This window comes from Anguilla rostrata, chromosome 15 (genome assembly GCF_018555375.3).
Source record: "Anguilla rostrata isolate EN2019 chromosome 15, ASM1855537v3, whole genome shotgun sequence".
Lineage (NCBI taxonomy): Eukaryota > Metazoa > Chordata > Actinopteri > Anguilliformes > Anguillidae > Anguilla > Anguilla rostrata.
This window is the reverse complement of record NC_057947.1, coordinates 2462660-2487963: the sequence shown is the minus strand read 5'-3', so window position 1 is coordinate 2487963 and position 25304 is coordinate 2462660. Positions and strand designations below refer to the sequence as shown.

At 52.9% G+C, this 25304-nt stretch overlaps 1 protein-coding gene across 1 annotated transcript in view; it reads left to right on the top strand.

Annotated features, from left to right (window-relative positions):
• Positions 1-5696: 5696 nt before the first annotated feature.
• col18a1a (collagen type XVIII alpha 1 chain a) overlaps positions 5697-25304 on the top strand; it is a 56037-nt gene continuing 36429 nt past the window's right edge. The window contains exons 1-3 of the mRNA XM_064311470.1: positions 5697-7150; positions 20365-20909; positions 23890-23973. Of these exons, the coding sequence (XP_064167540.1) occupies positions 5953-7150; positions 20365-20909; positions 23890-23973 (1827 nt within the window). The 5' untranslated portion in view covers positions 5697-5952. The remainder of the gene's footprint in view (positions 7151-20364; positions 20910-23889; positions 23974-25304) is intronic.

The following is a 25304-nucleotide window of genomic DNA, read 5'->3' as shown; positions in this document are numbered from 1 at the left end:
AGCAGTATTTATGAGCAATTTAATCCGGATATTTTTTTTTACGGAGAAGTCGATCCCATAAAAACTGAATACCATTGCAATTTATCCTTGTGAAAACATCAGTTAAAATGCTGGCACTTTCATTGTGTACACATCATTTTTACTTAAGATAACACTGATAAGGGACTGTTTTTTTTTTGCAATTTGTCTTGAAGTTTTGCCAGATACTCCACAATCACCTCCCACAGAGTGGAAGGTGCTGGAATGAGTGCTACTTCATACATTTCCCTGTGTGGACTGCGTTATGTATTGTACTTTCTCCTAAATTATGGGTTTTGAAGTATTATGCTGTTTTACACATAATTATCAGCTTTTAAATGGGACAGTACTGCTGTAATTAACTTACAGTATTACAGATATAAAGACTTCTGGGAATGTTTGGCATGGTTTCACTCTTTGTGTGTGTGGGTGTGTGTGAGTAAGCGTGTGTCTGCGTGTGTGTGCGCGTTTGTGTGTGTGTGTGTGTGTGTGTGTGTGTGTGAGTGTGTGATTTCAGGTGCTTATTGTTTATGAGGCCATGGTGAGTGTTGAGCAGATGGTGGATGTGCTGGAATGTTCCTTCCTGCCGGGTCGCAGTGTGAATATGTTTTTTCAGCGGTGTTCTCTGTGCCTGAATGCATCCAAAAAAATCTGTCCCCCCCAAAAAAAACTCTCCCCCCCGTCCCGGGCAGCGATGGCCAGGCCCGAGCCGGTCGCTCCGCACGTCTTATCTCCTGGCGCCGCGGCGGATAAACCGGCTTCCTGTTTCTGAGGGGAAGCGGAGGAATCGCGCGCCCAGGCCGAGGCGCGGGCCACGCCCGCCTCTGACACATTTCCCACAATGCAGAGCGGTGGACTCTGTGAACCACGTTCTCGGGGCACGCTGAGACGCCCGGACGTTCGTTTTTGGCGGCCCCCGGGGTGATTTGGAGGCGGCTTACGTCCGAGGCTCTGTCTTTTTTGGCACCCGGGGGCTTCCGTAAGCCTTTGATTTAGTCATAACCCCCTGGCACCGGAGCGGGGCAACTGGGGGGGGATATCCCCGGATTTGAGGAGACCTGGGGGGGGTCTCCCCGCCGTGGGCGGAGCCTGTGACTCGGGCCCTGCCTGGCTGTTCCAGCTTCGCTAAACCGCGGGCTCCTCGCTTTCCCGCGGGCGGGTTCGAGAAGGACCGCCTCCAGAGCCCTGTAGCCACGCGAGGAGGGCACCAGGCCCTCCAGAACGGGGTCGGGTGCGAGACGGAGACGAACGGACGCGGGCGGACTCTGCAAACGGGGGGGGCGGTCCTAAGACAGCTGGTGCCAATCGAACGGCCGCTCCGACAAATGTCCTTTTGTTTAGGGACTGCTCGAGCCATCGTTTCCTGTACCGACGAGTACTTGAGAAAAGGCTTTCTATCGATCTGTGACTGATAAGGTTCCCTCTCCGCTGCTGGGGCTCAAGCCTGATTTACACTTCTGCGTTGAATCTACGCCGTCGGTACGGCGTAGCTGCGTTCCCTACGCCCATGACTGACCTGCACCTCCCCAGAAATGTAACCACACGTCGCGGCGGCGCAGACCGCAACGACTGTGTTTGGTTCGCTCGGTGGCATCGCATCTCCTCCTACGCATTTCCAGCTAGCGTTTTGGCGGTGTATTGCAGACCAGCGCACAAGTGTAAATGCTCACCGCGGCGTAGGCCACTTGCGCAGGCTACGGCGTGGGCTCTACGTAGATTCAGCGCAGAAGCACAAATCAGACTTTAATGTAAAGCCCACATAGCAATCCTGTGTCAATAGCCTCTCCCCCCTGAGGGGAAGAGACAGGCGATCACCGACCCCGGCTTCCTCTGTGGACCAATGGGCACGCTGAGCCACACGCGGGGGGGGGGAAATACGCTAAAAACACGCTTCCTGTTTACACCGGGGATCTATATTACATGCCAAAGTGAGTCACGGAAAGGGATTTCAGATTGGGGACGTGTGGCTGAACACTAAACACTTACTGTACGTGTCGGTTCCAGCCCCACATGAAACCGTGATTGCTATTATGTTTTTGACATAGTGCTTGGTGTAATATTGCAATGGTGATTTTCCTTTGATTTGAGGTATTGCCATTGTTATGCTATTTCTATCAAGCTTTTTTTGCAGGTGGGTAAGACCCTGTTTTTGGCATAAATGGAGCTAAATTGTTTGATTTAAGAACTCACACTGAGCGAGTGGCAGGTTTAAAGGCTCTTACTGTAGCTTGGCTCATGATAGTCCAATAAACTTGTCTCTGGGAACAGAGCCTGAACATTTATAGTTGTAGTGTGTTTGGATCCTGACAAACACTCGCGTTTAAGAGTGTTTATGAAAGATCTGCCGGGTGAAATGTCTGGGATGACCAAACAGGAGAATTATTTTTGCTGTTGTACATTTTGGTAAATCAGCTAATACATGTATTAATAAAAATCTAATATCAATGTATTAGTTTATTAAATTGTTAAATACGGTTTGAAGTGAAGTATGCAGGCAAGCCAAGGTGCAGGTGTGAGCAGAAACACGCGAGGGAAGCCAAGCGAAGGAAAGGCAGGATGGGTGTGTCAAATTTTTGAAGTGATGCACTCCGAAGGTCCTCTTGGTCACAAATCCCCATAACAGGGATATGCGAATATATTGGTGTGCAGCTCAGGGGCGGGAGGCGGGGGCACGTTTCCTGAAGCTGGGTCCCCGTTCCAGGGTGTCGCTCCGGGGGGGGGGGGTGATAAGGGTGACAGGGCCGTCTGATAACGGCGCTGACTCTGGGCCTCTGGGGCACGGGTCACACTGCGATAAGCAGCCTGACGTCAGGGCGTTAACCCCCCCCCCCGATCAGACCCCCTCCAACCGCCCAGGGGTCATCTGGCCCGGCACTGGGCTTCGTTTCTCGGGGGTTAGTGTAGGGTGGGGAGGGGGTCTGTCCTGTGAGGATGTGTTATTGGTGAGGGAAGGGGAGGGGGCTGTATTCATAGGTGGGAAAGGGAGGTCATCTGTCCTGGGGGTGGTCTGTTCTTGGTGGGAGAGGGGGTTGTTCTTTGGGGTGGGGGTGAGGTGGGGATTCTCTGGGGTTGTTTGGTGGGAGGGGGGGTTGTTCTTTGGGGTGGGGGGGGGGTGTTCTGGGGGAGGCTGTGTTCTTGGTTGGGGAAGGGAGGATCATCTGTCCTGGGGGGGGTCGGTTCTTTGGGGGTGGGGGGGGGGTCTCTCACATCAATCAGCATTCCTTTGTGCTCCGAGCCGCCACCCTGTGGGACGGGACGGGTTCAGATCTGGGGTCGTTCACCTCAGGGCTGGGGAGATATCATTTAGGCAGTTTTTCCCCCTCTAATTTGAGCCTGTGTGAGTCAGGCTGTTTGATTCTCTTTCAGCATGACTCGCCTTCATTATGCTCAGCTCCGCTCTGCTTTGTGTGAAGAGGGAGAAACAGACAAGACTTCATTGTGTTCACAGGGGCTGGCTTAAGCGGAAATAAAGTGCAGACAGTCTCCAACGGCCGCTGTTGTGCTGTCCACACACTTACAAAGCGGTTTCTGCTCGAGGTTTCTAAATGGCAAGCTGGTCGGAAGGCTCCTTTCGTGCTCCGAGGAAGCTTTAGCAAAACAGTAACAAGGCCTGGCTGTTGATTGACAGTTCTGTTTGTCGATTGACAGTTTTGTACAGCATGGTGCCGGTCCTCTAGAAATCATTTACTGACTCTCCTTCTCTCCCAGTCACCTACACAACAGGTGCGCGCACACACACACAGACTCAGACACACACACACACACACACACACACACTCAGACACACACACACACACACACAGACTCAGACACACACACAGAAACACACACACACACACACACACTCAGACACACATACACAGACAGGCAAAGACACACCCACACACACACACATAACATGCACGCGCACACACACACACACAGAACACGTGCGCACACACAGATACAGAGACACAGACACGCGCACACACACTGTGAGACCCAGTGCCAACAAGTGGAGCCAAACTACACAGGGAGTTTCCTCATTCTGAGAGTAAAGTTGTTCTGCTGTTGTGTCTTATCCAACCTCCGCCTTGTAACATGACCGAACGACCTTGTTTGGTTTTGTCATTCCCTCTGATATTATGCCATCGGGCATTACTATCGCTTCGATTTCTTCTATAACGCGGCGGCTCGTTTTATTGCGGGTGCGTCCCTCATGCGGTCTCGGTTGGTCTGTGTCACGGCGTGCTCCCTGCTCACCGCTACCTGTCGCACTTCATCAAATAACTTCATGCCAAGTGTCAGAGTAGCGCTGAGATTTCAGAGTGAATCGAGCAGTCGGCTGCGTTGAATGAAAGGGCTTTGCTTTATAGGTTGGCTGAAGTTGTCCGAATGGAGCTCACTCAACGCGAGAAAGATCTGGAAACCCCAACCCCCCGCACCCCCTTCCTCACCCCCCCCCCCCCGCACCCCGCCCAGAGCCTCAGGCGGTGCGTTTTTCTGTCTCGTTTGACGAGGAGAAAGTCCCGGAGACACAGGTCCTCTGAGCCGGTGCGCATTTCGCTCAAAGCCCGCATTAGAGAGAGGGGGAGCGGCCATCTTCCTTTCACGCTAATCTCCCACTCTCGGGCGCCCATTTTCCCATCTCCAGGGTCTTCCCCTGCCCTCCTCCGAAGGCGTGCCCGTGCGGGTCTCAGCAGCGGGGCGCCCCCCCCACCCCCCACCCCCCACCCCCGACTCCCTACCCCCACCGCCTCCTGCCTTTATTCCGCGGCTGAAGCGAAGCGAAGCGGGGCCCAGAGCAAGTGGAAAATTAATCGCCGGGTAAGAGCGGGAGACGATGATTTACGGCGTCGGAGGGACGAGGCGGGAGAATCGCTGAGGAATTCCGCGGAGCTCTGCCGAAGCTGAAAGGCCCTCCTGCGGACCTCCACTGGGGAGGGAAGGACCTGTTCGCGGGCCTGGGGCTGGACTGAATAGCTCTTTTAGCTACACGAGCCGCTCCCCGCTCCTGCTCTCACAGTATCTATCACTTTCATCTGAACTGACTCTGGGTGAATGGGCGTAGCTCACGGGGACAGCCTTCCACGCTCGCTAAAGGTCACCGGCAGCCGGAGCCGACACCCTTTGAAGCGCGTTTTTACAACCCGAATACTTGGTTGGCGTACGGGCGCGCACGTCAGGGAAGATTCTCTGCCGTTCGATGCAACTGCTTGAAAAAAGGGCAGGTTAGTTTTGGCTAACTGGAGGGAGCTTGGGTCAAATTAATTCAGTCGGAGAAATGGAGCATTAGGTCAGACCTTTGCTGCTCCCCCTTTCCCTTAAAATAAAAGGGAGGGGGGGGTGTGATTTTGAGTGTGATGACCCCAGTGTGACGCGATTCACGGGCAGCGGCGCGCTGGAAAGGCGTGCGGAAGGGGGAAGTTGGGGATGAAGGGTTCTGCCGTCGTGTTTTTCTCTCTCCTCCGGCTCCCTCTGCCCATAAATCTGCCGGTCTGCCGATCTGCTGCTGGCAAGAGCGCCGGGGTTCTTTTCCTAAAACTTTCAGATGCGAAAACCTGACGCGGGGGCAAGCCAAGCTCGGAGTGAAGCGCTTTAGCAGAGGCAGCTGCCCGAGAGGCGGGAGCAGGAGGAGCTGGGGGAGGGGGGTGGGGTTAAGGAGAGGAGGAGAAGGGAGGGGGGGGGGTGGGGTGCATTGTTGCTCAGCCAGTGAGGGGGAGCGGTTGTAGTTTAGGTCCGCCCCGCCTCCACTCCCCAGGCCTGCGCTCCTCCCTCTTTGCTGTGTTCCCGTGGCTGAGGGCTGTGTGTGTTTGTGCTGAGAGCTGGAGCAGAGAGAGGAGAGCGTGCCGGGCAGCGAGGGTGCATGAGCCAGCCGCTGAGCAGCAGGAACTAGCCGCCGAGCAGCAGGAACTAGCCGCCGAGCAGCAGGAACTAGCCGCCGCCACCGTCGCCATGGCTAAAACGGGCTTCTGGTTGGCCCTCGCCTTCTTGTCGGCGCTCTGCACGGGCCGCTCGGACGCCTGGTTCTGGAACTGGGGGGGCGCCACAACCGAGGCCCCCCCCACGCCCACCGCCAGCGAGGGTTCGGGCGCCGGGCCGGCCTCCAGCGGAGAGGAGCCGGACGCCACCATCGCCGGCGTGGGAGCGGAGATCATCGACGTGGCCAGCGGGATCCGCAAGTTTGTGCAAACCTGGGACCGGGACCCGACCACCCCGCCGCCCACTACGGTCGCCAAGCGACCGGGCGTCTCCTCGGGGGGAGCCAAGCCGGGTAATGCTGCTTCGGGGGGACGGGGTTTCGGGTCCGGACCTGCCGATGGGGGCTCGGCAGGGGACGGGCTGGGGTCTGGACCCTCGGTGGGGGAGACGCAGGAGGGCTCAGGTGTACCTGCCGGGGTGGCCGCAGGGCTGGGAGGAGCTAGTAGCGGAGTGCATGCTGGGAAACAGCTGGCAGAGGTAGACCGTTCCCAGAATGCTTTGGGCAGGAGTAACCGGACAGCTGGGGGCCACAATGCTAGTTCTCAGGGTAGCGGGTTTGGCAGCAAGCCCTTCCAAAGCGTCGGTCTGTCTGAACCTCAGGGAGCTGCCCAGAGTGGTAGCTCTAGCGGTAGCTCTAGCGGTCGCTCTAGCCGTAACTCCAGTCGGACCGGTACTAACAGAGAGTCAGCGGAGTATCCCAAGCAGTACGCCATCTCAGGCCCTCTACTAACCTCTCCCGAAAGCCAGTCCGCCTCCCCGGGCCCCGCCCGCTGCCTGCCTCTAGATCCCGACCTGCCCTTCTGCACCTCCGCGGGGCAGGGGAGCTTCGCCGTCCCCAATTTCCTCAATCAGAGCAGCGTGGAGCAGGTGCGCGCGGTCCTGCGCGAGTGGGCGGGGCTCCTGCGCTCGGGCTGCCACCCGGAGCTGGAGCGCTTCGTCTGCCTCCTGGTGGCGCCCGGGTGCCCCGCCCCGGGCCTCCCGCCGCCGCCGCCGCCCCCCCCGCCCGGCCGCCGCCGCTGCGAGGCCCTGCGCGACGCCTGCTGGAGGCTCCTCCCCCGCGGGCGCTTCGTGGTGCCGTGCGACTCGCTGCCCGAGGCCGAGCCCGAACCCGAGGCCGAGCCCGACCCCCGGCCCCCGGGCTGCCCCTGTGCGGCCCTTAGTGACCGCGAAGGTAACGGCGGGTTAGAATGCATCCCGCTCCGGGAAATGCATTTTCAACCGGCACCGTGTCTGTCTGTCGTCCCGCTAACGCAGCTAGGCCACCGTTTAGTACTAAACCCCCCCCCTGCCCCCTCCATCCCGGAAAGCTACACGGGAGCCCCCCCCCACCCCACGGGGCTCAGACGGGTGTGAGCTTTAAGCGCGTCGCGCGCGGATGAGGGGCTAGCTGCAGGACGCCCACCTCTTCGTCCCCCCCTCACGCTCAGAATAGCGGCATGCATTAACGCACGGCGTCGGGGAGCTTTAGCAACGCGGGAGCTGCGCGGGCTCCCCCTGCATGCCCAGGCCTCCGCGCCGCCTGACCCCCCCGCAGAGCATGCGACCCGCAGCCCCGCAGCCCGCAGAGTGTCGCGCACGCAGCCCCGTCTCACTTATAACGTGCCGCGCATGCCGTCACCGAACCTGGCCGCTTCAGCCTGCTGTTCTCAAAACGCACCGGCGGCGTCTGAGCCGTTTCTATGGAGATGTGCATTCATCATTATTTCTATAAAGCTGCTGAGTTGAAGTTGTGTTTTTTTGATTTTTTTTTTTGAAATTTGGTTCTCTGTCGGTTTGTACCCAAAACGATGTGTAGGCCAGCTGCGGGATGTATGGATAGATCAGTTTGTGCCGGCCGGATTTGATAGATCCGTTTGTGGTTGGCGAGTATTGATAGATCCAGTTTTGTGGTCCCGGCCGGACGTATTGGATAGATCCAGTTTTGTGGTCCGGAGGTGTAGCCGTTCTGTGTCGGCGTATTGGATAGATCCAGTTTGTGGTCCGGCCGACTATGATAGATCCAGTCGTGTCCGGCGACGTATGATAGTCGTTGGCCAGCGCGTATGGACTCGTAGATCCAGTAGTTATTACAGCTCTCTGGTTATTTTTGGCTGGAGTCTGTTTGGCTCCGTGTTCTGAGAGCCGGTCCTCCACCGCAGCGCTGGATTGCTTTAGCAGGGCAGACTCTGACCTGAGCGTGTTACCAGCATGGGCTCTGCGAGGGGGGCGGCGGCTGCTCATGTGAACGTCTGTCTGATCCACAATGTGGGCACGCACTTATTTAAGGGGATACATGTCAAAATACAGGCTTCCTGGGATCGCTGTACGAGATATCCTTGGCAGGAAAATTAATTTTTGAATTAGGAACGCCCTGCTTCTGCAACATGGACAATTAGATCAGAACTGGAGTATGTTTTCCCGTGTTTTTTTCTTCTTTTTTTGGATTGAAACATCCCTGAGCACAGAATGGTTTTCTGTTTCTAAATTTCTTGATATTCCAACTGTAATGCACCGAGTGCGTTGGAAGAAACACAATTTTTTACTTTTGTTTAGTCCAGTTCAGCAAGACCTGCAAGCGTTTATGCAATCTGATATTAGGTTGCATGCGTGTAAAGTTATTGCAACTTCTGTGTTTCTGCGTTTGAGTTTGCAAAACTATCAAGTCCTCGCGAACTGCACTCAGAAAGGCAATGGTTCCATTAACTGGCGATCAGATAAGCATTCTTAAAGTCCGCAGAGATCGTCGAACTACATTGCGTCCTGTATAATGGCTTGATATGAATTTTTGATAAGTTACCGTGGAACACAGAACCTTTTCATTATAAATGGAGAAACGGAGAGGAACTGAATTTGGGCGGACGTGTTTTGTGCGCCCCTTGCAATGCTTGTGATTCTGCTCGCTTTTTTTTTTTTTTGCATGACTCCTACACAGAGCATTCCTTTCACACAGAAGCCCCAGACCTCATATAAATCTTTCAAATGGACAGATTATTCCGAAGAGAAGTATGTTATTATTATTTATTTAATTCTGCTCGTTTTTCATGGAGGAACGGTGTTGGTTCATGCAGCTGCATGTCCTGTGCTTGCGTACTGATGCGGTTCTTTACATTGCCGCCTCGTGAAGGAGAGCATGAGAGTTATGGGTTTGGCTTGAGTGACACATGGAAAAAACCGCTAGATCACATGATTCATGGGATCATATGAAATACATAATAATATATTATGATAAGATATCTCTCCACACATACACACACAATCTTTCTTTCTCTCTCTCTCTCTTACATGCACACACCACCCACAGCACAAAACTACACACGCACACAACACGTACACACAGCAACCACATTCTTACACAACACCACACGATGCACCACACACACACCTTACACCCACACACACACACACACACATCTTACTGTATACACACACACACACAACACACTCTTACTGTATACACACACACACACACACACACACTCTACTTATACATCACACCACACACACTCTTACTTATACCACACACCACACACCTCTTACACAACACACACACACATTACTATATCCCACACACACACCACTACTGTATACCCACACACACACACACACACTCTTACTGTATACCCACACACACACACACACACTCTTACTGTATACCCACACACACACACACACACTCTTACTGTATACCCACACACACACACACAGACATTAGTTTACAGTGCCAGCGTTCCCATGAACATTCTTGCCATATGTCTTATTTCTCCATTGACATTAGTGAGTTTATGCAACTCACTCAGCTAGTTTCTCCGCTTTAAGATAAAGCATCAGCTAGTTTCTCTGCCTTAAGATAAAGCATCAGCTAGTTTCTCTGCCTTAAGATAAAGCATCAGCTAGTTTATAGCCTGCATGCAGCTTATCGGTGGTATACTGTACACAGCTCCTGTTTGTTTCTACGTCATATCAACGTGCTTTAAATAAATGGGTGCATTTCAGGGGGCCCCTGTCTCTCAAACGTGGACGCGACGCGTCTGGTACGAAGGTGAAATTGACGGACTGCAGAAGTCTCACGGAATGTCAATGCTGAAATGCGGCTGTAGACATACGTGTTGTGCTGTAGTCTGAGTTAACTCTGCGGGAGTGCCCTGGCTTTCCTGCCTGTCGATCCGCCTGTTCCCTGACTTCCACTTAGATTAGCGCTCACAGCGCGGGCGTCTGGAATTTCCCGCTGAAGAGCGGCTTTGACAGGTCCCGAGGATAGATTCTCCCGCTCCGGACGGCTGAGCAGCGAGCCTGTAGCTGCAGGGGTGTAGGGTTTCTGATAAGCGCCACGCCAAAGACAAAATGATCCTCTCGCGTTACCCTTCTTAGGTAATATTGGCTTTCACCGATTAGCTTGCCTGCTAACTCTAACCCTTTAAAATGGATTTGCTCTCCTTGGCTGTCATGTGCGGGGTTTCGAAAATCATAGCACTGTACTGCCTTGGATAAAACAGCACCTTCAAACCTACAAATATGTGGTGGCTACAACAAGCCGGGGCTGCAAATAATGTTAAGAGATGTAAAACTCTTATACTCACATGCACACACGCACTCTCTCTCTCTCTCTCTCTCTCACACACACACACACACACACACACACTGACTGTCTTCTCAGAACTGCTTGATTTCTGTTGGTTGCATTTCCTCCTCCATTAATAATAACGGCTGCCCAATCTTCTCTCTTCTCTCTTTTTCATGGTAGCTGTTGAATCTGTCTGTAGACTCAACTCCAGAACATCCAGCAAGTCCCCTACAAGTGGTCAGTCTGAATGAACTGGTATCTATATCCGAGGTGTCAGACACTGTTTCCTGCTCAGGAATCCTTGGTGCCTCTGGATGTGACCATATTTAGGCCACTGAGGGGCTGAAAACTGCTTTGTGAGCCCTGCAGGGCTGGAATGACACTTTTCTCCGTTCTTCTGTCGGATTGTTTTACTGATGGAGGCATTATGGTGACTTGCGGAAGCCCACCAGATTTGGGCCTTTGAGGGGTTGGGGGCCTGGGGGGGCTGGGGGGGGCTGGGAGGGGTTCTTTGTGCTAGCACCGCAGTGCCGCTGGAAGAGGCCGTGTTCTCAGTGATGAGAGCCAAAGTGCTGCATCCGCTCGTGGTTCTTCCTCCGTGTGAATCACATTTCGGTCCCGCACGCCGGCCGCACGCCTCCACCACCGGTGTTGTGCTAACATTGCACGGTTTTCCGTGGGGTACCGCACCCCACATTGCTGGCTCCGAGTCCCAGGACGCGAGCTGCAGGACCGTGTGATTTATCTCCCCCCGGCCCGCTTCGAACGCTGAACCCTCGGCGTCCCCCTCATACGCACGTCTTCCTTTAACGGGCTCATCTGCTCGCATTAACTCTGCGGGCTTTCTCACAGGAAGCGGCCCTGTCTGGGGGCTCCGTCATGGGAAACGGAGTCTCACGGACGCGACCGGAGCGGGGGAGAAAATGGCCGCCGTGGGAAGAGATTGTGCCCTGTCCCGTCTGCGAGAGACGAGGGGGGCAAGGCCTCCACGTTCCCCGGGTTACAGGGATGCCTGTGACCGCCACTCGACGGGATGCCAGAATATTTTCGTTTGGGGGTGTGGGGGAAGAGCTGAGAACGAGAGCGCATAATTTGAACCCGTGCCATCTGAGACTCGCCCTGTTCTGTACAGGAACAGGAAGGAGCAGCGCAGCTCTGGGAAGAATAATGTCTTGTTTGTGAGGGCGAAGTGGTTCTCATCTGGCCTTGTCTGTTTATGGACTGCAACCCACTGGAACTGTATTGTGAAGAGAGGCATTCATATGTACATTTCAGGCCAAAATATTTCCCATTCCAATATGCGTTTTTTAAATGTGATTTCACAGAGCGATCTGTTTCACAGAACAATACGCAATAAGCAGCACTCAACATTTGTGGGAACTTGTGGTTTTGTATGGGCGTTTGTATGAGCTGGACAAAGTCTGGCAGCTGGCATATCTGTTTTGTTCATTTCACCATTTAATATGGAGCTAAGCTTTTTACTCCAGTAACGGTCATAATATTTTTGAAAAAAAGAAAGTCCTTGCCAAGAACATATATTTGCCTGGTGTCAGTCGCATGGTATGACCAATTCAATAATAAGCGCAAACTCCAGTGTGAGTGTTCTATAAGGATATATGTATTCATATTGGGGTGTGTCCAGTATGAATACCCTATTTGGGAATGCACAGCTAATGTGTTATGTATGCGGCAGCTACCTCTTGGTTCCTGAATTTAAGTTGGTCCATGATATTTGGAAGATGAGATTAGTGGCAAATAGTAAGCATTAAACTGCAAATGAACAGGACAGTAAATAATGAACCCCCCCCCCCACACACACACACACACACACACACGGGCAGTGGTGGAGAAACATAAAACACATAGCCTGACTCGCACAGACGCTCCCCCTCTGTTCCATAGCTGGGTTATTGTTCCGCTAACTGTGGGGGTCAGTCGGGGCGGGGGGGGGGGGGTCTGTGGGGGTCAGTTGGGGGGCGGTCAGTGGCGGTGGGGGCGGTCAGGGGGGGTCTGTCGGTGTGCCAAAGGAGCTGTTAATAATGTCGTTGTTTCTCAATAGTTCTCACCTTTATGGAAGAGAAGAGGTCGTTCTGGTGATGTGGCTGCAGAGCACGTGACTAAGCTGGAGCTCGGTTATCTGTCCTGTCTCTTTGTGTTGGGGGACGTGTTTCAAGGTTAGGGTTAGGGTTAACCGTGAGCTCTTGCACAAGCCTGGTCCCTGTGACCTACAGGCCTTTTAATGGAAGCTCTGTCCGTGGCTGTTATTTCCACTTCCTGTTTAGAAACTGTGTTTGTCTGTTTGCGGTGGTGTTGTTGCAGGGTTTTGTCTGCGTATGCGGACGCCTGCAGAGCAATAGGGCCTACGGCTAGCTGAATGTGCAGAGAACGTAACGGAGCAAACTCAGCCACCGTGGGTTAGATGCGCAGATGAGTGCGATGTGTCAGCTTTACTGACGGCTTATCTTTGGGGCTTCCGCTGAAGTCTTTCGGGGACTCTGAGAACGTTCTCTCGTGGTAGAGCGGCGTGTTAACAACCCCCTTTCTGACTTGTTGAACATCTGTTCCCTACATGAGATATTTAGATGAGCTTTTTTTTTCGGCTGGCACGTTTTCTTAAGGCTCTTCTGACTTGATTAGACGTGTCGAAACTGAACCTGATAGTCACACGTTTCAGTATCAGGCCGTGTGCGTGACTGAACCCGAAGGCGATCGTTCGCGAAAGCTCGAGCCGCGCGTGTCGTGTTGCTGCGCAGCGCTGCGTGTTTCTCATTTTGGGAGGGGCTTCGGTATCACCACTGAGGGACTCACGGAAATCGCCTCGATGAATGCCGAGCGCAGATTGAAAGGCTGCGGTTGGCCGGCGCTCGGGCTGGGCCTTTCGGAGCCTCGGCCGATGAGTTTAACAACCGGCGCCGCGCGAACCGCTGCAGACCCGACAGCGGCTGCCCGAAATGAGCTCAGGGCGAAGCATCGGCCGCTCGCGCGCGACGCGATCTGCGCTAGCGCCGTTTCGGTACGCGGGCTTCTTCGCGGGCGGACGGACTGTAACGCGTCCTCCAGGCGCAGGAACGGCGCGGGGTTTCCCGCCCTGTGCCGTGTACGGCTGCCTCGCGGCCGCGGCGGGGGAGGCGTCTCCCGCGGCCGGCTCGCTGCGACATTAGAGAGGACCGCGGCTATTGTCAGGAGCCTCACGGAGATGTTTTGACTGGTGGCCAAGCGTAACCGTGGGGACCGGAGTTCGCCGTGGCGATTCGGATTCCGCCAGATGTTTCCCGTTTTCCCACGGATGACCTCGGGACGAGCGCTGCCTGGCAACAGGGCCCCTGTCTTCACGCTCCTGGCGGCCGTTCCTCTTCCCGCTGACCTTACAGGGTTTGAGCGTCACTGCATCAGAGTCAGTGTATACAGAGAGGGACAGTTCCCATGCATGCAAGCTTTATACAGTTTGTGTTTGGAAGTGTGTGTCTGTGTGTGTGTCTGCATGTGTGTGGGTGTGTGCGTGTGTGTGTGTGCGTGTGTGTGGGTGTGTGCGTGTGTGTGTGTGCGTGTGTGTGTGTGTGTGTGTGTGCGCGCATGTGTGTGTGTGTGTGTGTGTGTGTGTGTGCATGCCTGTGTGTGTGTGTGTGTGTGCGTGCATGTTTGTGGGTGTGTGCGTGTGTTTGTGTGTGTGTGTTTGTGAATGCGTGCCTGTGTGTGTGTGCGTGTGTGTGTGTGTGTGTATGCTTGCATGTGTGTGGGTGTGTGCGTGTGGAACCCTGTTTTTAAAGGGCAACAGTGTCTGTGTTCACTCTCAGGATATAAACCAAGGTGGCGCAGAATAGGACCATAAACCCTGTCAGTGCGTTTCGCTGCTTTCTTTAGTTCATTTGCTGGAGTACTTGTTTAGCTGTCAGAGGTCTGCAAGGAGAGAAAGAGACTCTTGGTTGAATAGACATTCCAATTAAAGTGGCCATTTTTAACCCTGGCACCGAGAGCGTCTTCACTGATTGGGCCGGGTGACACGCTGCTCTTGCACAAACGCAGTGCTGAGGGGCCCATGTGACTGGCTCTGGCTTTATTCTCTGCCTCAGAAGTTTGGGAAATCCCCCGGGAGGGAAAACCCTAATAGCAGTTTTCCTAAAACAAATGCTTTTTATGTTTAAGAGGTGTTTACTGATAGCAGTGACATTGACTTAAAAGGTGTTTGTTGCATCAAATTATGGTTGCTTCAGGTGTCTTCAAGTGCACATTTGGATGGTTGTCATTGTTTTGACCGAATGCTTTGCTTTTTGTTAGGATTTTAAACAATTTACATATGAAGTTACTTTCTGTAGACTTTGGTTCTTGCCTCCAAACACGTCAATTATTATTGGTTGAGTTTTTCCTCAGTATTTTACTGCCTTTTTCAGATACCTCGTCAGGGCGTCTAATTTTAATGCTACCCCAGATTCCCTGAATGAACCTGCCACAGTGGTCTGGATTCGGTTTGCATTCATCCTTAACTTTGACTTTAAATTAAATGCAAGTGTTAGTTTTTAATTTCACTGACACTTTGCCAAGTTCCGCAATCACCAAAGTGAAATGATCAAACTGACTGAGGTGAGAAAAGAAAGCTTGCATTTCTCTTTAAATTCTAATCAACCCAGTATCTATTGATTGGATCCTTTTTGTTTTGCTGTTGATTTGTACTTCGTGAATCTCTGTTTTTCTCTATCTCTGTTTCGCTTGTCTTTGCCTACTGACTCCGAGTTGGCCAGCGGAGGATGGACTAGCCCTCTATATCAGACTTTCTCCCACCATTTCTTCCCACAAAGGGAATTTTTTCTCGCCACTGTTAGCATTTTTTTCTTGCCGCTGGGGAGTTGCCCCCCCGCTATCTCTTTTTGGGGGGTTCAGGCTTGGCTTTGCCTAATTTTTCCCATTTCCTGTTTCTCTGTAGCGGGTCTTTCTGGCGTGTTGCTGTACAATCTGCTGTGCGAATAAAACTGATCTTAACTGAGCTAAATCTCCCAGAGACATCTCCTATCAGTACCGCCAGGCTGCCATGTCACAGAGGTCAAAGGTCGGTGGAGGCGATGGAGAGAACAACCATCTGCTGCGGTGAGGATGTGGCGCGTGCTCCACAGATAGAAAGCCCCAGAGCCTGCAGCTGGGAGGGGAGTGCTGAATTCAGTCAGATTCAGCTGGGAGGGGAGCGCTGAATTCAGTCAGATTCAGCTGGGAGGGGAGCGCTGAATTCAGTCAGATTCAGCTGGGAGGGGAGCGCTGAATTCAGTCAGATTCAGCTGGGAGGGGAGCGCTGAATTCAGTCAGATTCAGCTGGGAGGGGAGCGCTGAATTCAGTCAGATTCAGCTGGGAGGGGAGCGCTGAATTCAGTCAGATTCAGCAGGGAGGGGAGCGCTGAATTCAGTCAGATTCAGCTAGGAGGGGAGCGCTGAATTCAGTCAGATTCAGCTGGAAATCAGAATGATTTGTCTTTGGAGAGGCATGCTGGAGTGCAAAACACGGCCATGTCTTCCATATGGAGACACGGGGTCCCTTAAGAGCCGTGCCGTACAGAGGCGTATCGCGTTACCGCTCTTTAACCCCCCTTCGGTTCCCGTCTCCACGGGAACCAATTACCGCCGACCGCTGACGGCAAAGCATGAAGAAGTGAATTTCAGCGAGCATGGAAACCTCCACAGATAAACCCCTGGTGGGTTTGGGAAAGTTCCCGTAGCACAAAATGCCAGCATGCCAGTGTATTTCTTAATTACACGCTCCAATGCATTCTTTTTGTGTGTGAAAGCAGACCACACTGCCCCCGGGGTTTTTTAGTTGCTCTTTATCCAAACAAACACCTGGATTGGGTGAGAGAGATTTATCACCTGCTTCAAAGGAAACAGCAGTCTGAGATCTTCTGGTCCAAAGAATGATTTACTTAAAACATTTATTCAAGAGCAGATGCCCTAGCCTGACTCGGTTGACTTAGCTGCGTAGTAGGACATTCACACACCATGAGGCTTCAGGTGCTGCGTGTAGCTGCGTAGTAGATGTTTTAAACTCCATGGGGCTTCAGGTACTGCGTGTAGCTGCGTAGTAGATGTTTTGAACTCCATGACACCTCAGGTACTGCGTGTTAAGTGGTGATGTGCACACGCGGAATGTGGACACGTTCTGCAGAGCAGATGCTCAGCTGCTCAGGTGGAACTCCACAGATGGTGGCCCTTCCTCTGCGGGGTCCCGTCTTCACCAGCCCTGACATCTTCTGGTACCGCTCACCCATGCCTGGGGGGCAAACCCCGAAAGAGGAAGAGGCCCATGTACTGTATGTGTGTTTGTCTGTAGGATATTTACTGCCTCTGGGTGGTGTATTTTCATTCCTGTCAGAGGTCAGTTGTAGAGCGGAACATCTCATATGGATCTGCTTAGTGCAGTGCAGTCACCATCTGCGAACAATAATGATGTGTTTTTGTGTGTTAAGTATTGGTACGTGTCACAGACACACGCTAAAAACGTTTATGTAAAGACACAATGTAATCGACGGGTAATCAAATTCAGTGCACTATCCGCCATTTTTGTACACCTGTTAGTGATGCCACTGCTGCCCCTGCTATTGGTTCTCCTCAGCATACCCATGCCACATGTCCTTTTGCATTCAGAACACGTACAGCGGTGGGGATTCTGGGTGCTGTGGGATTGTTTAAGTGGATTGCGTGGGGTGCACAGATTCTGGCGCTTGAGTTTAGTAAGCAGTATCGGTCGGGTATCAGGGATTCTGGGTGCTGTGGGATTGTTTATGTACTGATGCAGGCGTGGGATTGTTCTCTCAGCATGGACCTGCTGGGATGTTTAGTACAGCAGTGGGGCTTCTGGGTGCTGTGGGATTGTTTATGGAGCGTGGGGATTCTGGATTATTTAGTACAGCAGTGGGGATTCTGGGTGCTGTGGGATTGTTTAGTACAGCAGTGGGGATTCTGGGCGCTGTGGGATTGTTTAGTACAGCAGTGGGGATTCTGGGTGCTGTGGGATTGTTTAGTACAGCAGTGGGGATTCTGGGTGCTGTGGGATTGTTTAGTACAGCAGTGGGGATTCTGGGTGCTGTGGGATTGTTTAGTACAGCAGTGGGGATTCTGGGTGCTGTGGGATTGTTTAGTACAGCAGTGGGGATTCTGGGTGCTGTGGGATTGTTTAGTACAGCAGTGGGGATTCTGGGTGCTGTGGGATTGTTTAGTACAGCAGTGGGGATCTGGGTGCTGTGGGATTGTTTAGTACAGCAGTGGGGATTCTGGGTGCTGTGGGATTGTTTAGTACAGCAGTGGGATTCTGGGTGCTGTGGGATGTTTAGTACAGCAGTGGGATCTGGGTGCTGTGGGATTGTTTAGTACAGCAGTGGGGATTCTGGGTGCTGTGGGATTGTTTATGGAGCGTGGGGATTCTGGGCGCTGTGGGATTGTTTAGTACAGCACTGGGGATTCTGGGGGCTGTGGGATTGTTTAGTACAGCAGTGGGGATTCTGGGTGCTGTGGGATTGTTTATGGAGCGTGGGGGATTCTGGGTGCTGTGGGATTGTTTATGGAGCGTGGGGGGGGGGATCAACAGGATGTCAGAGAGGATTACAGTCTGCGGTGAATAGTCGTTGCCCCGTGCCAAACGGGCGGAAGGTCGCGGGCTCTGAGGACCCATAACTCTCTGTCCCCCGTTTATGAGCCGTTTCGGCGTGGGCGCTCCTCACGTCCTCCCCCGGGAGGGAAAAGGGGGGACATTTCGCCACAGCTGCACATTTCTCGTTGCGCTGCGTGATTTCTCTGATTTCTGACCGCAGACGTGTCAGAAAGTGAACGTGACCGAACGTGCACGCGGGCGGCCGGGTGGCTCATTCGGCTAAGGCGCCACGCCGCGGTGTGCGGATGAGTCCCAGCGTCTCGGATCGAATCCGGACCGCGCTGGTGCCGGCTGCTTCACGGGGCAATGCGCAATTGGTGACCGTGTCGCCCGCGATACGCGACTCGGCCTGAGATCGGGCAGCCGTGGACTGCAAGCCATATCCACTTACGACAGGTCTTCTGCCAACTCCGCTCTGTACGAGCTTAACTGCGATCTGTGGTGTGAAGATGAAGCAGCTGGTGGCACCACATGTTTTGGAGGAGGACCGTGCATTTCTACGCTCTCCCGAATCGGTCACAGGGTTTACGCGGCTACGGTTGCAGATAACTGGACATTCCAAATCAGGGAGGGAGCTGAACGTGCTCCGCCTCCCGCATTAGGCGGCAAATTTATTATTTTTTAAAAATGGGACAGTCCATTATAGTTTCCATGCCAACACAGTGTGTGAGATTAGATATAGTCCAGCAGATTGAACAGTGTGTGTGAGATTAGATATAGTCCATCAGATTGAGCTGTGAGATGTTTCTACAACTTGATTGGAGTCCACCTGCGGTAAATTCAATTGATTGAACATGATTTGGAAAGTCAGAATACTTTCCGAAGGCACTGTAATGTTGTCCTGGAGAATGGTCCTGCTGTGAGAGGCAAAGATTCCCATTTTCCCCGGCTGAAGCTGCATCGTTCGCCTCCGTGAGCAGAGTTTGCATGTCCATCTGTACGCTGTCATACGCAAAGACAGTCTGCTGTGGAGGGATTGCGATGCCTCTTTTCTGCACATTTCACATTATCGCGAAACGGGTGACGTTCCTATCCTAAACCTTGGGAAGCCACTGCTCAAGCCATTGCCTTGGGGGCTGAGCGCGGAGTTCTGCTTTTTCCATCGTGAGAAGCATTTCTTCACGTCAGCTATTTTCGAGCGTACGGTAATAATCTAAGCCGTAAAATAAATCTCGCATTAAAAAAATACCTTCTCTGGGGGGTTAAAGGGAAACAGCGTCTGTTCAGTAGATTTGCGTTCTGGGCCCTGGAGCTTTTGTCCAGCGTTTCGTCCGCGGGCTCAGAGCCGCTGTAGGATTCCCGTGTCCCGCTCGGCTATTTTGGAGCAGCGGGGGAGGGGGGTTATTTTAAATGTGCGCCCCCCAAAGACACCCCGGGCTGAGAGTTCTTGTGAGAATCGGGGCGGGGGGGGAGGGGGGGGGGCAGGTTTTCCTCTCACGGTCGACGCGCGGCGGCGCGTTTTAGAATGGGGAACGGCAACGGGGGTGCGTGTCACTCACCGATTCGACGCTGGGGCTCGTGTGTTTGTTCTGTGTCGCTGAGTGTGTTTACTTTTGCTCTGTCCTGCCACAGTGTAGAGGTCTATTCCTGGAGGAGATACAGTAGACATGCACTGAAGGATCAGCACGGTTTCCCAAGATAGTTTATAAAATAAGCATCCTCAGACAATATTGACATTTGTCCAACAGTGTCTTGTTAATGGCTCGGAGTGCCCTGGATGTTTTACTTGGCGATGGGGCGGCAGTGTAGTATAATGGGTAAGGAGCTGGTCTTGTAACCTAAAGATTGCTAGTTTGATTCCCAGGTTGGACAATCGAATGTTGTACTGAAGCATTGCAAGGTACTTGACCTGCATTGCTTCGGTATATATCCTGCTGTATAAATGGACGTAGTGTAATTGCTATGTAAAAAGTTAAGTCGCTCTGGAGAAGAGCATCTGCTAGATGCCTGTAATGCAATGTTACTTGGAGGTTGATTATTAGTCGAGCAATACACGTGTCATTTGCTTCGCACTTTACTCACGAAATGCTTCTAAAATGCAGCTAATAGTTACTGTAGTGGCGGCATCTTTTCTGTACGGCTGTTAACTGGAAGTGCTCACTGTGGAGTTAAAGCAGACTAATCGAAAGTGCTTTCTAACCGGCTCCCCCTCTGTGCTGGTCTCCAGGAGGGTGAGCCCATGCCGTAACTTCCTGTCCCGTCCCCCCCCCCCCCCCTGCAGGTCACGGTGGCGTGTCCCTCCTGCAACTGATCGGAGACCCGCCCCCCGATGAGATCACCAAGGTCTACGGCCCCGACAACAGCCCCGGCTACGTTTTCGGGCCGGAGGCCAACACGGGCCAGCTGGCCCGGGCCCACCTGCCCAACCCCTTCTTCCGGGACTTCTCGCTGCTCTTCAACCTGAAGCCCACCTCCCGCAAGGCCGGCGTCATCTTCTCCATCACCGACTCGAGCCAGCAGATCATGTACGTGGGCGTGAAGCTGTCGGCCGTGGCGGCGGACGGGACGCAGCGGGTGATCCTGTACTACACGGAGCCCGACTCGCTGGCCTCCTACGAGGCGGCCAGCTTCAGCGTCCCCTCGCTGCTCGACTCCTGGACCCGCTTCTCCATCGCCGTGGCGGAGGACCGCGTCAGCTTCTACATCAACTGCGACTCGGACCCGCAGGTGGAGCGCTTCGAGCGCTCGCCCGACGAGATGGAGCTGAAGGAGGGGGCGGGCATCTTCGTGGGCCAGGCCGGAGGGGCGGACCCCGACAAGTTCCTGGTACGTACCCGAGCGCTCCGGCAGCGGAACGGCGATGGAGCCGTGACTCGCGAAGCGTCTCCTGCTTCGTGCCTGAATTTGCCGCTTCGTGTGTGAACGGGCAGGAACGGGACAGTGCAGTCGCGTCTGTCTGAAGGGGTCTTGCCCAAACTCGTTAGCATAGTCCTTGACACATTTTTTTTCAGGGTTTTATCGTCTTTCTTTGTGAGTTTTCCATTTTAATAAGACCTTTTAAAATGGACTCTGCCAGGTATTGTTGGGAGTCCCTTGAATTCACGCTGACGTTGAAGCAAAGTTATAATTATCTACTTTTCTCGGCTTTGTGAATGTTTTTCTTTTCTAATGCCATGTAAAGTTTTGGTTTTTTGGAGGAGGCTCGGTGCCTGTTGCCATCGGACATGTTGGGAGGCACGCTGGCTGTCTGCACGTGTATTAAAGTATAGAACATGTCTGTGCTGCCAGCAGGGTAAACCGGATCTGCTTTCTGTGAGAATTCCTCTGTGATTTTCCCCTCAATTACTGAAAATTGGCTTCCCATGAACCAGAACACATAAACCATAAAAAGAGCCCTCATCACCTCGAGGTAACTCAAGAGCTAATTGCTCCTTTTAACCGCAGGGGAATAATTAACTTCCCCTGGTAAATCTTGAGCTGACCTGCTTGCCCTTCCCCCTGATGTGTGGACACAGCCCAGGTGACTTTCTCTGACCCCTCTCAAAGCCAGACAGTACTGGAAAACCGAAAGGGGGAAAAGAAAAGGATTTTGGAGACACTGGAAGGGTTTCACTAGAGGCCAAATGATATGTGGGAACAGCATCTTATCCACAAACATCCTAAAACAGAGGAGCATGTAGACGATATAGATGAGACTCACTCGTAGAAGGTCTTGTATTTGGACTGTATGTACTGTGAATGTTCGTAGTTGCGGTGAGTCACACTGAGTCTCATAGTCGCTGAACGTCCAGCCCGGAAAGTTCCTTTCGGCACGTCTTCCAGGGCAGTGTGCTTTGGGGTATTGTAATAAGTGCAGCCCAGCCCCAGATAGGAATCTCCTGGTCTGCTGGTCTTTGTGCCTTCTGGTCGGGGGTTGACATGAACAAACGGGGTGATTTAGGCCCAGTGACCTGACCAGCTGTGAAGCCCCAAAAGGTCGTCCTCGGCTCTGTCGCGACGAGATGGGGAGGGGCTGTTTCCCATCAGGTCTCCCTGCCAGTTCAGTTCAAAGGAGCGCTCGCAGTTTACACAGACTGCAGCCGTCGAGTGCGACGAGGAGTTTCTGAATCGTTCGAGTGGAGTGGGAAGTTGAGGAAGTGTTTGCTTTGATATTCCAAATGCAGCTGGTGAAGTGGGCTTAAAAAGACGTGAATATGACCAATTTTAAGATAAAAAGACTACAGACGTAGATGTTTGACTGGCCTTGGGGAACATTTGGTGTTGGAGGTTTGTGTGGAGCCATTGAGATGTTTGTCCACAGTGTCCGGCGTGCTTTTCTTGTAGAGTGCTTGTTTCTTTCCCTCGGTGGTGGGTTGCCGTCTGGCGGTGTTCTCTGAGCGCGCGGCCGGACGGCGGCCCTCCCACACCGCGTCTGAGCACGTGCAGTGGACGTGAACCCCGCCCTCTGTGTCACCGGGACGTGGGCCGGCCGTCTGGGTCGGGGAATGTGCCCGTCTGTGCTCCGCGGGGGGTCTGACTATGTCTGGGGGGGGGGAGCTGATAGTGGGCCATGGGACAGGGCCACAGGGAAGTGCATTTAGGCCAATTTTCCAAAAAAATCTATATTCATGGTGACGAAAGCTGTCAGCGGCAGCAGGAGGCTAATGGCTGTCCTCGCTGCTGACAGCGTCTGCTCAGGTCAGACAGGTAAACTATGTCATTTATTACCTGCTGGTGTTCCAGGGGCCCTGTCAGGGGCCGCTTCTCCTACTCACCTCTGACGCTAACAGAGACAGCCGCCCTCAGCCTCTCTGTCCGTACGGAACAGACATGCTCCGCTTCTCCCCCCCGGCCTGCCTGAACCTGGGGCTGTCAAAATGTGGGTTGCCGCAGAATGAAGCGGGCCATGCCATGACATCACAAAAAACTCTGCGTATTTGGTGTGAACGCCCATCAACATTCACACCAGTCAGCGTAATTGAGCTCATTTGGACTTATGTCAAGCTAAATGTGAGGATCTATGATGAACCGAGCAGAAGAAAGGCATTCACGTGATAGATTACTTAAACTACGGGTTCCGAAAGTTTCGGACCCTCTGACATAAGCTACGTAATCTTAGTATACCAAACATGGTGTGAGAGGTACTTGCTGTCAGCATAAATATAAGTATGTTGACCTGTTGTGTGAGCGTGTGCAAAGTCTCTCCTGATTGGCCGCGTTCAGAGCAGTGTTCTGTGATTGGGTTGGATCTCAGAGATGGAAGAAGCTTCTTCATGTGAGTCTTTTATGGTAGAATGTGGGGTGGGTGGGGGGCTGGAGGTGGCACACAAAGGCCCAATTAAGCTGCTATAAAGCCTCTTTGAATTAGGGGGTAGCGGCCAGTGAACCCGACCCTGGGCAGCCTGTCTGGAGGAGGACACGTCTGCCTTACCAGAGGATAAATTCCCCCGAACCCTGCGTGTGGAAGATGGAGTCCTTTCAGATATCTGGAGCTGCTGAAAGAGCTCATTGTTTCGTGAATGGCATTTCCAGCCCACGCAGAAGAGAGGCGTGACCGCAGACAGGGCCGCGGCTGCGACGGGGGTCTCCGTCTCCGTGACGTCAGCGGCTGTGAAGCCGTGGGGCGGACCCCGGGGCGGCGGGGCGGTCGGCCACGCGCGCGTGAAGCCTCAGCCGGTCTGAAACGGTCGCACGCTCGACGCCGAGAGCAGCCGTCTGGTTGAAACCGTGGTGACCGAGCAGACGCACGGTCCCGACGTGCGGGCGATCTGCGCTGGGCGTGGCGTGTAAGCGCATGTGTGTGACTAGGTGTGTGTGTGTGTTCCAGGGCGTGATCGGAGAGCTGAGGGTCACGGGGGACCCTCGAGCAGCCGAACGACACTGTGAGGAAGACGAAGATGACTCTGACGCGGTGAGTTACGGCCCGCCCCCCACCCCCGACCCGCCCCCAAATCCCCTGAATCCTCTGGCCTTGTCTGTAACCAAAGCCAGGGATCTGTCAATCCCCGCTTTCCTGCCCTCTGGTAACACTGCAACAAACTGAGTACAAGCACGGCTTAGCATTTTCCAAATGAACGAATGAAACGTTGCATTTGTACAGCACTTTTCCAGATGCTCAACATGATCAGGGGGAAACTCACCTCAGCCACCACCAATGTGTAGCACCCACCTGGGCGATGCACGGAAGCCATTTTGCACCAGAATGCTCACCACACATCAGCTAAGGTGGAGAGGGAGAGAACAATTTTTTAGCCAATTAAATCAGGGGCTGATTAGGTTGCAGGTTGATTTTAGCCGGGGCACTAGGGAATCATTTTAAAGCCATCATTTCAGAGATGTGCTTAGCTTGCGTTACAGTTTGACTGGAACATAATCTTGTTTATAGCTGAATCTGAACAATGAAAGATAACACAGTTGACTATTTGTATTCATAAGTGTGCACTAACAAAAGTTTAAAAATATAAAATAATCACTTTATTTCTAGGTTGTGAGTGCTGGTTTTTCTTTCCTGTTTAACTGAAAGCAAAGCTTCCTCCAAGACCCAGGTTGCCTGTGAGCAGATTGGCCTTCCAGAATGTTCTGTATGCATATCGTAGGCGGCTTGGAGGTGTGCATAGCTTTGCATGGGAGTGACACTGACAGGCTTCACACGGCCTAAGAATGCTGCGGCTGTCACACAGCCAAGAGTGTGATGGAGTGAGGGTAGGGAGAACCAGGTCCAAGCTGATAAACTGACCTGGGTCACATGCCTTAAGTAAACTGGCCCGCAGTCATAACTGTATATAGACTGACTTTCTTTGCATTTTTCTGTGTATGTGTAAAGGATTAGACTAGCTCACCTGCAGTGTGTATGTCTTTATAGCTTACTTAGTTGACAGAGTTATATGTCACGGGCAGAAATGTTTCTGTGAGTCAAAGTCAAAGGCAGCCAGTCAGAGACACTGGTCTGATAGAAAGTGAGGGGCACTTGGCTTTTAGTGGATTTAACTGAACAGGATAACGTCAGCTGTTTAATATAGCAACACATGGTGTGTGTGTGTGTGTGTGTGTGTGAGTGAGTGAGTGAGTGAGTGAGTGAGTGAGTGAGTGAGTGAGTGAGTGAGTGAGTGAGTGAGTGAGTGAGTGAGTGAGTGAGTGAGTGAGTGAGTGAGTGAGTGAGTGTGTGGGTGTGTGTGCGTGTGTGTGTGTTTGAGTGAGTGAGTGTGTGAGTGAGTGTATGTGTGGGTGTGTGTGCGTGTGTGG